Here is a 15,368-nt window from a genome sequence, read left to right on the forward strand (position 1 = left end):
ACACACACACACACACACACACACACACACACACACACACACACACACACACACACAGCTCTGGGTAATGGTGCTTGTTCCATCACCGCCGCTGGAGCAGGAAAATCACTACTAAGAACAAGTCGCGTGGCCCAGAGCCAAAATCGAGTGTGTTTGTGTCTATGAGAGAGAGAGTTAGCTCAGCAGTGGCTAAACCCACTGCGGGCGGGCAGGGAGGCTGGGGAGGAGGGACAGGGTAGGGGGGGTAGGGGGGCAGAGAGACATGTGACTCAGCACTGTGATGTAGTTGAAGAACCGCTACTGGCAGCATGCGGATGCACACACACACACACACACACACAGAGAGAGAGAGAGCCAGGCCAGAGGACGGGCGTCCTCGTCAAGAAGGAAGGGGCTAATTGAGTGAGCCTGGTTATTAAGAAACGGTCTGAACAACAGCTGCATGCTAGAGGCTAAAAAGGAAGAGAGGTAAAAAGGGAGATAGGGAGAAAGAAATGTGAGGGAGAGGGCAGAGAGGAAGAGGGCAGAGAGGAAGAGGGCAGAGAGGAAGAGGGCAGAGAGGGAGAGGGCAGAGAGGGAGAGGGCAGAGAGGGAGAGGGCAGAGAGGGAGAAGGCAGAGAGGAAGAGGGCAGAGAGGAAGAGGGCAGAGAGGAAGAGGGCAGAGAAGAAGAGCGTAGAGAGGGAGAGGGCAGAGAGGGAGAGGGCAGAGAGGGAGAGCGCAGAGAGGGAGAGGGCAGAGAGGAAGAGGGAGAGGGCAGAGAGGGAGAGGGCAGAGGGGGAGAGGGCAGAGAGGGAGAGGGCAGAGAGAAAGAGCGTAGAGAGGGGGAAGTGAGGTTAAAAAAGAGAGGAGGAAGTGGGATGGTGAAGGAGAGTGGCAGGGTGCCACATATCCTCTTACTCATGTATATATTTCTGTAGGGTATACGTAACGTTGTAGTAATGTAACCGTTCTGTTCCTGGACAGTGACAGACTTGTCACCAAGGCAGCATGGTCTCAAATGGAACCTCTGTCGCAGACATCATGTGAAAACCCCCTGGGCCCTGTCTGAACTCCACTGAAAACATAAATCTCTCTCCGCATCTTGTTGTCAGGCAGAGACCATAGTCTACTGGAGAGCAGCCTGTCAATCATCCCAGTGATATTACTAACAGACAAGTCTGTCTAAACATTACCTCTGAAATAGCGTCTGGGTTGTCACTTTGTTGCTTTCTAATAATGTCATTTGTATGGTGTATACTAACCTTCACACTACCCTAACCCTATCCCACTGGGCACAAACTGGTTGAATCAACGTTGTTTCAACGTCATTTGTAAACGTATGGTGATGTGGAATCTATGTGGAAAATACATTGGATTTGAAAAAAGTGATCAACATAAACTGTTTTGAGGGTGAAATTTCAACCACAGGATTGTCATCATTGTAACCAATGTTCAACATAGATGAAGTTTGTATAAAATATGTAGAATGTGGACCTTTAAAACAATGTCAGATCTTCAACGTTATATCCACCATCAGAAGACAACAAACTATAGGCTGGGCAGCACCTCCTACAGGAGAATTGATCTATGTACATCTACTCTTTGGTCTCCCAACCGGGGTATTAACCAGCCCTGCTTAGCTTTGATATTTGTCACTGACTACTATCAATGTGCGACCATTATAATGATCGTTCAGAGAACTCCACTTAAGAACTAAATAGATTCACTGTTGCTATGGAAGTTATTCCAAAGGGTTTAACAGAGCAAATTAAATGTCACTGTACTGTATCACTCATCAATGATGCTATTTCAGACTATATAGCATTTGAATTATCAAGAGGTAGACTACATGACCAAACGTATGTGGACACCTTTGATATAGAAGCTGAGATAGAGACTGAAAAACAGCTTCTCGGTCCCATCTTTGATGCACCTGTACTGACCTGTCCTTCTAGATGATAGCGGGGTGAACAGGCAGTGGCTTGGGTGGATGTGGTTCTTATCTAGGGACATTCCGGTGACATCGGGTGCTGTAGGTGACCTGGAGGGCATGTAGTTTGGCCCCTCTGGAGAGCCTTGCGGTTGAGGGTGGTGCAGTTGAGTACAAGGCGGTGATACAGGCCGACAGGATGCAGGTTTTTAGGTGACAAGCCAAATGTATTCAGCCTCCTTGAAGAGGAGGTGTTGTGCCTTCTTCACAACACTATCTGTGTGGGTGGACCATTTCAGTTTGTCCGTGATGTGTACGCTGAGGAACTTAAAACTCTCCACCTTCTCCACTACTGTCCCGTCGATGTGGATGGGGGGGGGTGCTCCCTCTGCTGTTTCCTGAAGTCCACGATCATCTCCTTTGTTTTGTTGACGTTGAGTGAGAGGTTGTTTTCCTGACACCACACTCCGAGGGCCCTCACCTCCTCCCTGTAGGCTGTCTCGTCATTATTGATAATAAAGCCTATAACTGTTGTGTCGTCTGCAAACTTGATGTTTGAGTTGAAGGTGTGCATGGAGATGCAGTCATGGGTGAACAGGGAGTACAGGAGAGGGCTGAGAACGCACCCTTGTGGGGCCCCAGTGTTGAGGATCAGCGAAGTGGAGATGTTGTTTCCCACCTTCACTACCTGGGAGCGGCCCGTCAGAAAGTCCAGGACACAGTTTCACAGGGCGGGGTTGAGCCCCATGGCCTCCCTCAAGCTTAATGATGAGCTTGGAGGGTACTATGGTGTTGAATGCTGAGCTGTAGTCAATGAACAGCATTCTTACATAGTATGTATTCCTCTTGTTCCAATTCATCCCAAAGGTGTTCGATGGGGTTGAGGTCAGGGTTCTGTGCAGGCCAGTCAAGTTCTTCCACACCGATCTTGACAAACCATTTCTGTATGGATCTCGCTTTGTGAACTGGGCATTGTCATGATGAAACAGGAAAGAGCCTTCCCTAAACTGCTGCCACAAAGTTGGAAGAACAGAATCGTCTAGAATGTCATTGTATGCTGTAGCGTTAATATTTCCCTTCACTGGAACTAAGGGGTCTAGCCCGAACCATGAAAAACAGCCCCCAGACCATTATATTCCTCCTACACCAATCTTTACAGTTGGAACTATGCATTGGGGCAGGTAGTGTTCTCCGAGCATCCTCCAAACCCAGATTTGTCTATCAGACTGTCAGATGGTGAAGCGCGATTCATCACTCCAGAGAACGCGTTTCCACTGATCTAGAGTACAATGGCGGTGAGCATCACACCAGCTGATGCCTGGCATTCTGCAGGGTGATCTTATGCTTGTGTGCGGCTGCTCCGACATGGAAAAACATTTCATTTAGCCGAATCCACTCATTTGAAGGGGTGTCCACATACTTTTTATATATATAGTGTATTACTTCAATTCAATCCAGAATTCAACTACCAATAGACAATATAATAGGCCTAGGTTTCCAATCTTTGGTTGATTTAAAATGTAATGATATTTAGTGATTTTAAATTGTGTTTGGGTTGTCAAAGCAACAACATATCAACATTTGAAGGATATGTATCGTATGCTTGGATAGCTCCATCTGTGGCACTGACTTAATCTTGCTTTAATTCCAGTTTGTCTACAAATTAATCATTTATATGTTGGATTCATGTCTCCATCTCAACGAAAATATCTAAGTTAAGAATAGGACTAAATCAAATCAAACTTTATTTAACAGTGCATTTAAGATTTGATTTGACTGAGTCATATTCTTAATCTTTTAGATTTTTGGTTGAGATGGAGATGTGAATTCAACATATAAATTATTCATTTGTACTTAACAGATCATGCACTTGCTCACCAAAGTGCCTAAAATGTCTTTAAAAAAATTTAACTGGGTTTAGCTTTGGGCAGTTTTGTACTTCTTACACAAGCGATTGGACAATGATCTCTGACATCCATACAGATTATGTCAGTAGATGTGTATTTGAGAGTTGTATTCGTCAGAATGATGTCCAATAGCGTTGATTTGTTAGGTGCTCTGGGATTTGGTCTTGTTCAGAGTCACACAGCGTTTTTGCTTGCCCTGTTCCATAATATTGACAGAGGAAGTCTGATTCCCGATGTTGACTCTGCCTGGGACTATTTTTATGTGACAGTTGTGTATATTTGTGATAGCCCAAGCATGTGAATAAATGCTGATTCAGTGGAACGGACGATCCCTGGTTTTCAGGTAACTTGGCAGTGTCACGCCCTGATCTGTTCCACCCCCTCCAGGTGTCGCCCATCTTCCCCACTTATCCTCTGTGTACTTATACCTGTGTTTTCTGTCTGTCTGTTACCAGTTCCTCTTGTTTGTCAAGCTTACCAACGTTTGTCCTGTCAGTTCCTGGCTTTTCCCAGCCTCTCTTTTTTTTCCCACCCTCCTGGTTTTTGACCCTTGCCAGTCCGGACCCTGAACCAGCACGCCTGACTACTCTGCCTCTGAACCAGCCCGCCTGACTACTCTGCCTCTGCCTCTGACCCTGAACCAGCCCGCCTGACTACTCTGCCTCTGAACCAGCCCGCCTGACTACTCTGCCTCTGAACCAGCCCGCCTGACTACTCTGCCTCTGAACCAGCCCGCCTGACTACTCTGCCTCTGACCCTGAACCAGCCCGCCTGACTACTCTGCCTCTGACCCTGAACCAGGCCGCCTGACTACTCTGTCTCTGAACCAGGCCGCCTGACTACTCTGCCTCTGAACCAGCCCGCCTGACTACTCTGCCTCTGACCCTGAACCAGCCCGCCTGACTACTCTGCCTTTGAACCAGCCCGCCTGACTACTCTGCCTCTGACCCTGAACCAGCCCGCCTGACTACTCTGCCTCTGACCCTGAACCAGCCCGCCCGACTACTCTGCCTGGCCCTGACCCTGAACCAGCCCGCCTGACTACTCTGCCTCTGACCCTGAACCAGCCCGCCTGACTACTCTGTCTGGCCCTGACCCTGAACCAGCCTGCCTGACTACTCTGCCTGGCCCTGAGCCAGCCCGCCTGACTTCTCTGCCTGGCCCTGAGCCAGCCCGCCTGACTACTCTGTCTGGCCCTGACCCTGAACCAGCCCGCCTGACTACTCTGCCTGGCCCTGACCCTGAACCAGCCCGCCTGACTACTCTGCCTGGCCCTGAGCCAGCCTGCCTGACTACTCTGCCTAGCCCTGAACCAGCCCGCCTGACTACTCTGCCTGGCCCTGAGCCAGCCTGCCTGACTACTCTGCCTAGCCCTGAGCCAGCCCGCCTGACTACTCTGCCTGACCCTGAACCAGCCCGCCCGACTACTCTGCCTGACCCTGAACCAGCCCGCCCGACTACTCTGCCTGACCCTGAACTAGCCCGCCCGCAGAATGAATTGGACAGAGAAATGTTTCTTGGGCTAATGCTAGAGGTACAAATGCACCTGCTGACTGGTGTACAGGGTTGATCAGGAAGTCTAAGTCAGAGTTCTATCTGAAAGCAGTCACCCTAACAACCCTACCAAGTTCTGGAAACGAATCAAATCAGTGTCAGGTTCTCTGGCCACACTGTCCCTATTGTGGTGGATTCTAATGAAGTGAAGGATAAAGCTGATATTGTGGGGGTCTTTAACAAACACTTCATATCTGCTGGTTCAGTCTTTTTATGATGGAGGAGTACATTCCTCTGGTGTAAGTTGTTACAGTGCGCTCTATTATAGGTCCTGGTGTGAACTCTGAGCCTGTTTCTTATGCAGAAGCCTATAGACCGTAACAAGTATTGCATCCCTACCTCTTAAAGACAGCAGCTGGTATTATTGCTGGGCCTCACATTTTCAACTTAGGTCCCTTGACCAATTCTATACCCAAAATGTGGCTATCAGCTTATGTCCTCCGGCTTCTAAAGGGTAGAGGGCTTCAGATGAGAATAACTAAAAGTCTGAGTCCCTAGTCAACTCACAGCTAAAGAAATTCCTACTTGAAAAGAACATCCTGAGCATGGTCAATTCCAATTTCATTAGACATTCCAATGAAATGATTGAATTCACTCAGATAGCTAGGCTGTCTGAACAGTGACAGTATCAGCCTAAAAGCCCGAGGGGAATTAAAACGTTAATCGTCATTTGTGGAAGTGTTGGGGATCATTTTAAAACTGGGAAAAGGTAAATTCCAAGAATTCTAACATTGGAACTGAGAGGAATTGAATTATCTCAGAATTCAAATACTGACCTGGAACTTGAATTGAATGAAATGGAATTGACATTAGTAGAAAAGAGGGAATTGAATGAGTGGAAGACCTGAAGGCATAGTACCATAACTGTAGCTATGGCAGATTACATCATAAATGCACTGGAACAAACAACATTGTGCTGCATTGTTTGTTGATTTAAAACATTTTTTTGATTCAGTTGTTTACGAACTCGGTGACATTGGTCTCAGTGACGGGGCTGTCTGTCTTTGATTCAGTTGTTTACGAACTCGGTGACATTGGTCTCAGTGACGGGGCTGTCTGTCTTTGATTCAGTTGTTTACGAACTCTGTGACATTGGTCTCAGTGACGGGGCTGTCTGTCTTTGATTCAGTTGACCATGAGCTGTGGCTAGCCAGACTGGTTAGCCAGTCTGACTGGTTAGCCAGTCTGACTGGTTAGCCAATTGGTTCAGGAACTATGTGTCTATGCTGAGAATCACAAGTCTAGCTTCCTTGAGATTACTACCCTGTAACCAGGGTTCCATTTTAGCTCCTGTTCTGTTCTCTATTATCATCATCAATGACCTGCGAAATGGGATGAAACAAGCCAAGATTCATCTGTAAGAAGATGATAGGGTCATATATTCAAATGCTCTTTCTCTGTTTCAGGATGTTGTCTTTCCATCACCAGACATCCCTACAGTGAGGGGAAAAAAGTATTTGATCCCCTGCTGATTTTGTATGTTTGCCCACTGACAAAGAAATGATCAGTCTATAATTTTAATGGTGGGTTTATTTGAACAGTGAGAGACAGAATAACAAAAAAATCCTGAAAAACGCATGTCAAAAATGTTATAAATTGATTTGCATTTTAATGAGGGAAATAAGTATTTGATCCCCTCTCAATCAGAAAGATTTCTGGCTCCCAGGTGTCTTTTATACAGGTAACAAGCGGAGATTAGGAGCACACTCTTAAAGGTACTGCTCCTAATCTCAGTTTGTTACTTGTATAAAAGACACCTGTCCACAGAAGCAATCAATCAATCAGATTCCAAACTCGGCCTGGGGCTCCATGCAAGATCTCACCTCGTGGAGTTGCAATGATCATGAGAACGGTGAGGAATCAGCCCAGAACTACATGGGAGGATCTTGTCAATAATCTCAAGGCAGATGGGACCATAGTCACCAAGAAAACAATTGGTAACACACTACGCCGTGAAGGACTGTAATCCTGCAGCGCCCGCAAGGTCCCCCTGCTCAAGAAAGCACATATACATGCCCGTCTGATGTTTACCAATGAACATCTGAATGATTCAGAGGACAACTGGGTGGAAGTGTTGTGGTCAGATGAGACCAAAATGGAGCTCTTTGGCATTACCTCAACTCACCGTGTTAGGAGGAGGAGGAATGCTGCCTATGACCCCAAGAACACCATCCCCACCATCAAACATGGAGGTGGAAACATTACGCTTTGAGGTGTTTTTCTGCTAAGGGGACAGGACAACTTCACCGCATCAAAGGGACGATGGACGGGGCCATGTACCGTCAAATCTTGGGTGAGAACCTCCTTTCCTCAGCCAGGGCATTGAAAATGGGTCGTGGATGCGTATTCCAGCATGAAAATGACCCAAAACACATGGCCAAGGCAACAAAGGAGTGGCTCAAGAAAACGCACATTAAGGCCCTGGAGTGGCCTAGCCAGTCTCCAGACCTTAATCCCATAGAAAATCTGTGGAGGGAGCTGAAGGTTCGAGTTGCCAAACGTCAGCCTCGAAACCTTAATAACTTGGAGAAGATCTGCAAAGAGGAGTGGGACAAAATCCCTCCTGAGATGTGTGCAAACCTGGTGGCCAACCGCAAGAAACGTCTGACCTCTGTGATTGCCAACAAGGGTTTTGCCACCAAGTACTAAGTCATGTTTTGCAGAGGGGTCAAATACTTATTTCCCTCATTAAAATACAAATCAGATTATAACATTATTACCTATTATTGTACCTATGATGAAAATTACAGGCCTCTCATCTTTTTAAGTGGGAGAACTTGCACAATTGGTGGCTGACTAAATACTTTTTTCCCCACTCTACGTATCTCAAAGCATCGTAACACCATTAAGTGTAAAAACTTGACTTACCCAGTTGAGGCCCACTTTTGAGGCAGGCCACTCGATTTAGTCTCTGCGTTATATTGGCATTGAACACGTCACCCTCCCTAGGAGAGGGGGTGACCTTGATAATGTATTGTTAAAACGAGAGGCTGCCTGGATCTTTAACTTAAAGACCCTTGTTCCCTTCGGTCTCAACATAGACTTTGATCTGAAGCCATTCTTGTGATTATTGTGACTTTGCCATTGTAATTGTTTGTAAGCTTGTGCAGTCTAAAATGAATTTATGATCGTATGCTATCCATTTGTTGTCTGTGTGCTGTTCTTTGTATGCCATTTTTATATTTGAGAATTAACCAATGATATTAGGCCACACTTGGCCATGATTACAGACACCTGTGTGTCTTTTAACACTATATAAATTAGTCATCCTGCAGTGTTTGTGATTATACCCTGATGAAGACAGCTTGTCTGTCGAAACGTTGGATACATTTATGCATCTGAGCTCCTTGAGGGTGCAGCTCTCCTTTATTTTCAAGTCATACACACCTGGTTTCAATTCCCCAATTACTTGTTCATTATTTAACCCTCTGTTCCCCCATGTTTGTTTGTGAGTAACTGTTAATTGTATTGCGGTCTGTATTTGTGGCCTTGTATTTATACGACGTGTATTGTTATATTATTGAGTAAAATTGCTATCATTACTCATATCTGCTGTCCTGTGCGTGACTCATCTCACCAGCTACACAGACGCATTACAAGCTGTGTCTCTGTGAACATGACTTTCTGCTCCCTTCACTGCACATTGCTATATATCTCGCCTGTTGATGTCACCCTTACTCCTCTAGCAGTCGGAGTCCCCCAGCACACACACACACACACACACACAGAGATACACACACATTTTGTGACTCACTGAAAAAAAACACATGTAAGCTTCGTGTGAGCTAGGTCAATGAGTGATGAGGATGATAGGATTCATAGGCTACAGGGTGAAAAGTTCAATGTCTAATTCAATTGTAAAATGATTAGGCTAAAATACGACATTTAACGGCAAATAACATACATTTAATTAAAGAGGTAAAAGGAAAGGTAGTGTTTTATGTCACACGATTTCGGCAAATTTGTGAAAACTCCAAGCAAGAGAAAGGGTTTAAACAGGTTTTTATTCAACTCAGGAATTATACTGATGTCATGTTCCCCCTTTATATTTTAATGACTTTGTCACAGCTCTAAACAGGCCATTAGCATTACAATACATGTTAACTGGCACCTCAAAATGACTCATTATGCAATCAACTTGTTTCATCAACAAGAAGCAGAAAAGAAAGAGCGCCGCCATTTTTTATCATCCGTCCCGTCGAACCTTTTCTAAAGATACTGTCCCGTAAAACCTTTTCTAAAGATACTGTCCCGTAAAACCTTTTCTAAAGATACTGTCCCGTCGAATGTTTTCTAAAGATACTGTCCCGTAAAACCTTTTCTAAAGATACTGTCCCGTAAAACCTTTTCTAAACATACTGTCCCGTCGAATGTTTTCTAAAGATACTGTCCCGTAAAACCTTTTCTAAAGATACTGTCCCGTAAAACCTTTTCTAAAGATACTGTCCCGTAAAACCTTTTCTAAAGATACTGTCCCGTTTTGTCTCAATTATGCACTTCCACACATTTTTGGGCAATACTCTGGGCATTCATGTAGCTTCATGGCGGCACCGTGGCTCTACACTTGGCATGGCGACTCCCATGGTGGTGGTTCAGTCTGGGTGGGTTTGGTAGGCGTGGTGGATACTGGTGGTTCAGTCTGGGTGGGTTTGGGAGGTGTGGTGGATACTGGTGGTTCAGTCTGGGTGGGTTTGGGAGGCGTGGTGGATACTGGTGGTTCAGTCTGGGTGGGTTTGGGAGGTGTGGTGGATACTGGTGGTTCAGTCTGGGTGGGTTTGGGAGGCGTGGTGGATACTGGTGGTTCAGTCTGGGTGGGTTTGGGAGGCGTGGTGGATACTGGTGGTTCAGTCTGGGTGGGTTTGGGAGGCGTGGTGGATACTGGTGGTTCAGTCTGGGTGGGTTTGGGAGGTGTGGTGGATACTGGTGGTTCAGTCTGGGTGGGTTTGGGAGGCGTGGTGGATACTGGTGGTTCAGTCTGGGTGGGTTTGGGAGGCGTGGTGGATACTGGTGGTTCAGTCTGGGTGGATTTGGGAGGCGTGGTGGATACTGGTGGTTCAGTCTGGGTGGGTTTGGGAGGCGTGGTGCATACTGGTGGTTCAGTCTGGGTGGGTTTGGGAGGCGTGGTGGATACTGGTGGTTCAGTTTGGGAGGCGTGGTGGATACCGGTGGTTCAGTTTGGGAGGCGTGGTGGATACCGGTGGTTCAGTCTGGGTGGGTTTGGGAGGCGTGGTGGATACCAGTGGTTCAGTCTGGGTGGGTTTGGGAGGCGTGGTGGATACCGGTGGTTCAGTTTGGGAGGCGTGGTGGATACCGGTGGTTCAGTTTGGGAGGCGTGGTGGATACCGGTGGTTCAGTCTGGGTGGGTTTGGGAGGCGTGGTGGATACCAGTGGTTCAGTCTGGGTGGGTTTGGGAGGCATGGTGGATACCGGTGGTTCAGTCTGGGTGGGTTTGGGAGGCGCCTGTCCATAGTTGTCCAGTTCTACAGAAACATCATGGATGAGGTCTTCAGACATCTTCAGTTGACTCTGCAGTCCCATGTTCTGTAAACAGTTGAAGCCAAGTATCTCAAGGATGAGGAGGATGCCAAGTACAGACACAGAGAGCATTACAGTGGCTGTGCTGGACATCTGGACCACACCAGTATGGGTCTGAAGCACATCAACATTATCGTGGTCCAGATCAGGCGTAACTTGTAAACCGTTCAATGGAGAATGTGCGCAGAAGTGCATTGGTGAAATTTGTAAACCTCGTTTACCCGCTGCCGCTGAAGCTTTGATGTATAGGGGAAAAGACTTGCGTGACTCATTTTATAGGCACTTCCGAATTCTGTGCGCAGACAGACGCACAAAGGAGCAGGTAATGATTTCCTGTGAGAATCTCGTGTCCCCAGAGCCAATATAAAGCAACGAAGGAAATATACTACATACGAGGAGAGAAACATAACAACGTCAAGCATATAGATACAAAACACACGGGTATTCCAATAACTGTAGCCTAGCCATTGTGTGCAATTGCGCGAGTAAACTATTATAATTCTCTGAATAAATGTAACTAACCTATGGCATATTGAATACGTTTTTAAGTCTACAAATGTGTTCACTATTGAAAATATTATGCACCAAATAAAATGTTTATTTCCCCGTTGCTCCAGTAGCTGTGTCTCTGTGAACATGACTTTCTGCTCCCTTCACTGCACATTGCTATATATCTCGCCTGTTGATGTCACCCTTACTCCTCTAGCATTCGGAGTCCCCCAGCACACACACAGACAGACACACAGACACACACAGAGAGAGACAAACACACACAGAGAGAGACACGCACACACCCGGATGGATGACTTCACCGTTCCGCCTGGGTTTCCTTTATGATCCCGGGATCTCCCACTTTCTTCATCAGACTTCATCGAGCAACACAGGCGTACAGACCGCTCTTCCTCTGCTCTCCTCTCGAACAGCGACACAACAGCCTGCAAACACCCCGCCTCAACCCGGACTCTGAACCTTCAACCTTCACAGGCTGGCTAAGCACGAAGAAGTCAATTAGTGATTTTCCAAACGGATTTTCACTGGAAAGCTCGACAAGTCTAATTACCAAGCCAAGGATTTCTGGGCTACGTCAAGTATAGCCGCCAACTTTAAACCGTTTTTTTTGTTGCGCTGTTGATCCGTCCGTCTCAGCCGTGCAATAATGTCCGAGGTACTGCCGTACAGCGAGGGGAAAATGAGCGGCTATGGAGACAGCGAGGCCAGTCAGGTGTCCTTTAGCTGCGGACTACAGGACACCAATTCGTTCTTCGGTGCGTCGCAAGCGAAAAGACCCCCAAAGCTGGGACAGATCGGCAGAGCCAAGAGAGGTAAGATCTGGTTATTGGAATGGATTGTTGAATAGAGGTTTTGTTTTGGTGATCAAAACAAAGGCTTGGCCACCCAGGCATGTTTGGGTGATCTTTAACTCTAACCTAGCCTACTTGTTATACAACACAGACATGCAACAGATATGCATTTGACCTCTAAATTATGAGGCAAACGTTTATTTGTTGATATAACAAAGGACAGTAGCTGACCACAATGCGCCCTGTTGATAGTGACGAATGAGAATAATGGACTACCAATGTGATATCAAAATGTACTAGGCTAAATGTCTACATTAGTTACGCTCTCTGTCATTTTAAAGGGCACTTTTCCCCATTGCATGTAGTGGAAATTGCAAGTGCTGACAGCGTGTAGTGCGCACGCTTGGATTTGCGCCATTATGGACAAAGCATTGTTTCAAGCACCAAAGTCAGGGGTTTGGCACAACGACATTTCCCTTTGTGTTGCACCAGTCCCCAAAACCTTTGCAATTAGCCTACTCGATTTGTTGGCTGTAAAACATATTTATGAAACAGTTAGGCCATTAGCCTATAACATGACAAGTGATGAGTCCCTGATAAAATAAAGGTTAAACATATGTAATACATAAATCAAATCAAATAAAACATAATAAACTAAAATATTAACATGATTGCATCTCCCCTCCGCAGTGGTCATCGAAGACGACAGAATAGACGACGTTCTAAAGGGGATGGCAGACAAGTCGTCACCCGGCGTTTAAAGATGAACAATGCCTTGCAGACTTTTTATTTTGATCACCGATTTGAAGCACTTGTCGGCTGTGCATGTTCGAGGATTGTAGGAGAAACGATGGCACGAAGCGAAGACAAGGGGAAGGAAAGGGGTGGAAAGATGTGAAGATTGGACGAGAAAGCAGAGGAAGAGTTTGAGGAAGAGTCCGGAAAAGACCGAGATTTATCTTGTGGTTGCTGACAATTTGATGAAACCCGATTTTAACTTCTGCTGCGCAGCGTGATGTTGAGATGGCGGATCCTGGCTCCGTGTCTCAACCTCAGCTGACTTCTCTGATGGATGAACTTGCCATAACTTCACGACCATCTTCCAAAAGCGCCGTAAGCAACAACAAACTAGAACTGGTGGCAGAATTTCATTTAAAGCTCTGTTTCCATAGTTGTACCCAGTAGACTGCCTATGCTCGAAGACCATATTACCCTTGCAGGCTTTGCATTGTTGATAACAATCGGCGACATTGCATTCAAGGGAGCTGTACTTTTCAGCATTGGTCGAACGTAGAATGCATTCCTATCAGATTGCTGCTAAAGCTTTTTAATACAGACCAACCAAACACTGATATCCAGTAACTAGAATACATCCATTGTGTGTAACAGAAATATATATATATACAGAGGATGGTGCAATGTTAATATTTGATTTCGTAGGCCTATATTCACTTTGGCTTCACCTGTAAAGAATAAGCTAGTAGGCCTAATGCATAGTCCCCAGGTTCAATTGAATGAAATTGATACATGGGCTTACATTACCCCCCACGGTTAAAGATGCAGGTCGGCGCCTTCATGTAACTTTAGCCTACTGACACCTGCACATAGGCTCTCTGTTTCACTTTTACAGACTAGAAATATCGAAGGAGGCCAGAAGAGATGGGCAAATTATAAATGTTTGAAACAATAATCATGAAATTAATGGGAAAATATATATTTTTTAATTTATTTATTTTGATGTTGCAATTATTCGTGTTTTTCGTGTTCTATAATTAAAAGTCAAATATTTTATCTATCTATTTGCATGATCTTTCCCTCCGGTGCCACCACAGGTGCCAACCACTCCTACCCTGGCACGCTTACATTCATATTTCAAAAGTCATATTTGTATTTTTATATCTAAATAATTGTTATTTAAAAATGATAAGCTAGTCTATCGTCTTACAGTTCATCAACACAAATGTTTGTATTATAGAGAGGATATGCAGATTGAGAATAGCCTATATAACGGAGAATCTAAGAGATTTGGGTGTTGACTTTTCTCATTCTATATCAAAGGGACTGACGTTTTTTTAAAGACTAACTGAATGTGTTTGGGGTTTTGTACACATCAATGTTAAACTATTATTGAGAAATCGTATACTGTGACTTAAGCTTCGTTGATGCATTTGTTAGAAAATTGCGATTTTAGAGTATATTGCACTGTTTACGAGTATCCTCAAATAACACGTTATCTGACCAATTTTGGACATTACAGTTATGTTTTTTATTTAGTTTATCTTGTACCATTGTTTGGAGGAAACTGAATATGGTTTGTTGTGCATGAAACCTTAATACTTTCAATAATGAAACATCGTTTTATGAAGCAAAAAAGCAACAAAAGTGTCATGACATTCTAAGAATGAGTCATTGTATATTAAGATGCCATTTTCACTGTATTTGGTGAACTAATAAATGGTGAAAGAACATGTCAAATGTGGTCCTATGGAATTCATTTCCCAAGATCCATCCATTATCACAGAGTACAAGCATTTAATACATGACAGTTAACAGGACGTGACAGTTGGTCTGGCTGTGGATTACATCCACAGCATTGTTGGACATCACAAAGATTTTGAACCACATTCTCATAGTCACATTAAACACACTGAGCCCCTACAACTGTGGCTTACTCCCACTAGTTGAAGAGGGTACAGAGGGGAGAAAAGAAGGCCGATGGTTTACGGTGGTTCTCCAAGCTGTGACCCACATGATAAACAAATCCGTTTTTCTAACCAGGGCCTACGGGCTTCAACAGAGACCAGCAGCACGTCCTCCCAACCCACCATTTCAGAAACACTTATCAAGCACATAGAGAATAGGCTAATTATTGCCTACAAGTTCTGATGTAGGCCTTCGTCTTCACTCATAGCTCATAGTCTTTGATGACTATGCGAGGTAGGCCTATCGGAGGCCATCCATCTAACACAACTATAGGCTGCGTATACCTGATGACCGGATGCTTCTGGTCAAATGTGGTGGGGAACACAGTGCAATTAGAGATGTTCCTACAATATATGCCAGGGAATCCATTGGAACAAGGACCCTCAAGAATACAACACCTATCTATTCTCTATGGAAGTCCCTATCCTAACCTGAGATACAAGGTGTGGGAATGTAAA

The 15,368-nt window shown here is 45.2% G+C and overlaps 1 protein-coding gene across 1 annotated transcript; it reads left to right on the top strand.

Annotated features, from left to right (window-relative positions):
- Positions 1 to 9,362: 9,362 nt before the first annotated feature.
- Positions 9,363 to 14,682, top strand: LOC109885734 (calcium/calmodulin-dependent protein kinase II inhibitor 2-like). Its single transcript, XM_020477547.2, has 2 exons — positions 9,363 to 12,228; positions 12,898 to 14,682. The coding sequence occupies exons 1-2, from the start codon at positions 12,063 to 12,065 to the stop codon at positions 12,966 to 12,968; spliced, it is 237 nt and encodes a 78-aa protein (XP_020333136.1). The 5' UTR covers positions 9,363 to 12,062; the 3' UTR covers positions 12,969 to 14,682.
- Positions 14,683 to 15,368: the final 686 nt, after the last annotated feature.

This window comes from Oncorhynchus kisutch, linkage group LG30 (assembly GCF_002021735.2).
Source record: "Oncorhynchus kisutch isolate 150728-3 linkage group LG30, Okis_V2, whole genome shotgun sequence".
Taxonomy (NCBI): Eukaryota; Metazoa; Chordata; class Actinopteri; order Salmoniformes; family Salmonidae; genus Oncorhynchus; species Oncorhynchus kisutch.

Bases quoted from the DNA above. Each gene is read 5' to 3' on its own strand.
- LOC109885734 (XM_020477547.2), top strand. From the start codon at position 12,063: ATGTCCGAGGTACTGCCGTACAGCGAGGGGAAAATGAGCGGCTATGGA. The intron at 12,229-12,897 runs GTAAGATCTGGT...TCCCCTCCGCAG, and splicing joins GATCGGCAGAGCCAAGAGAG to TGGTCATCGAAGACGACAGA.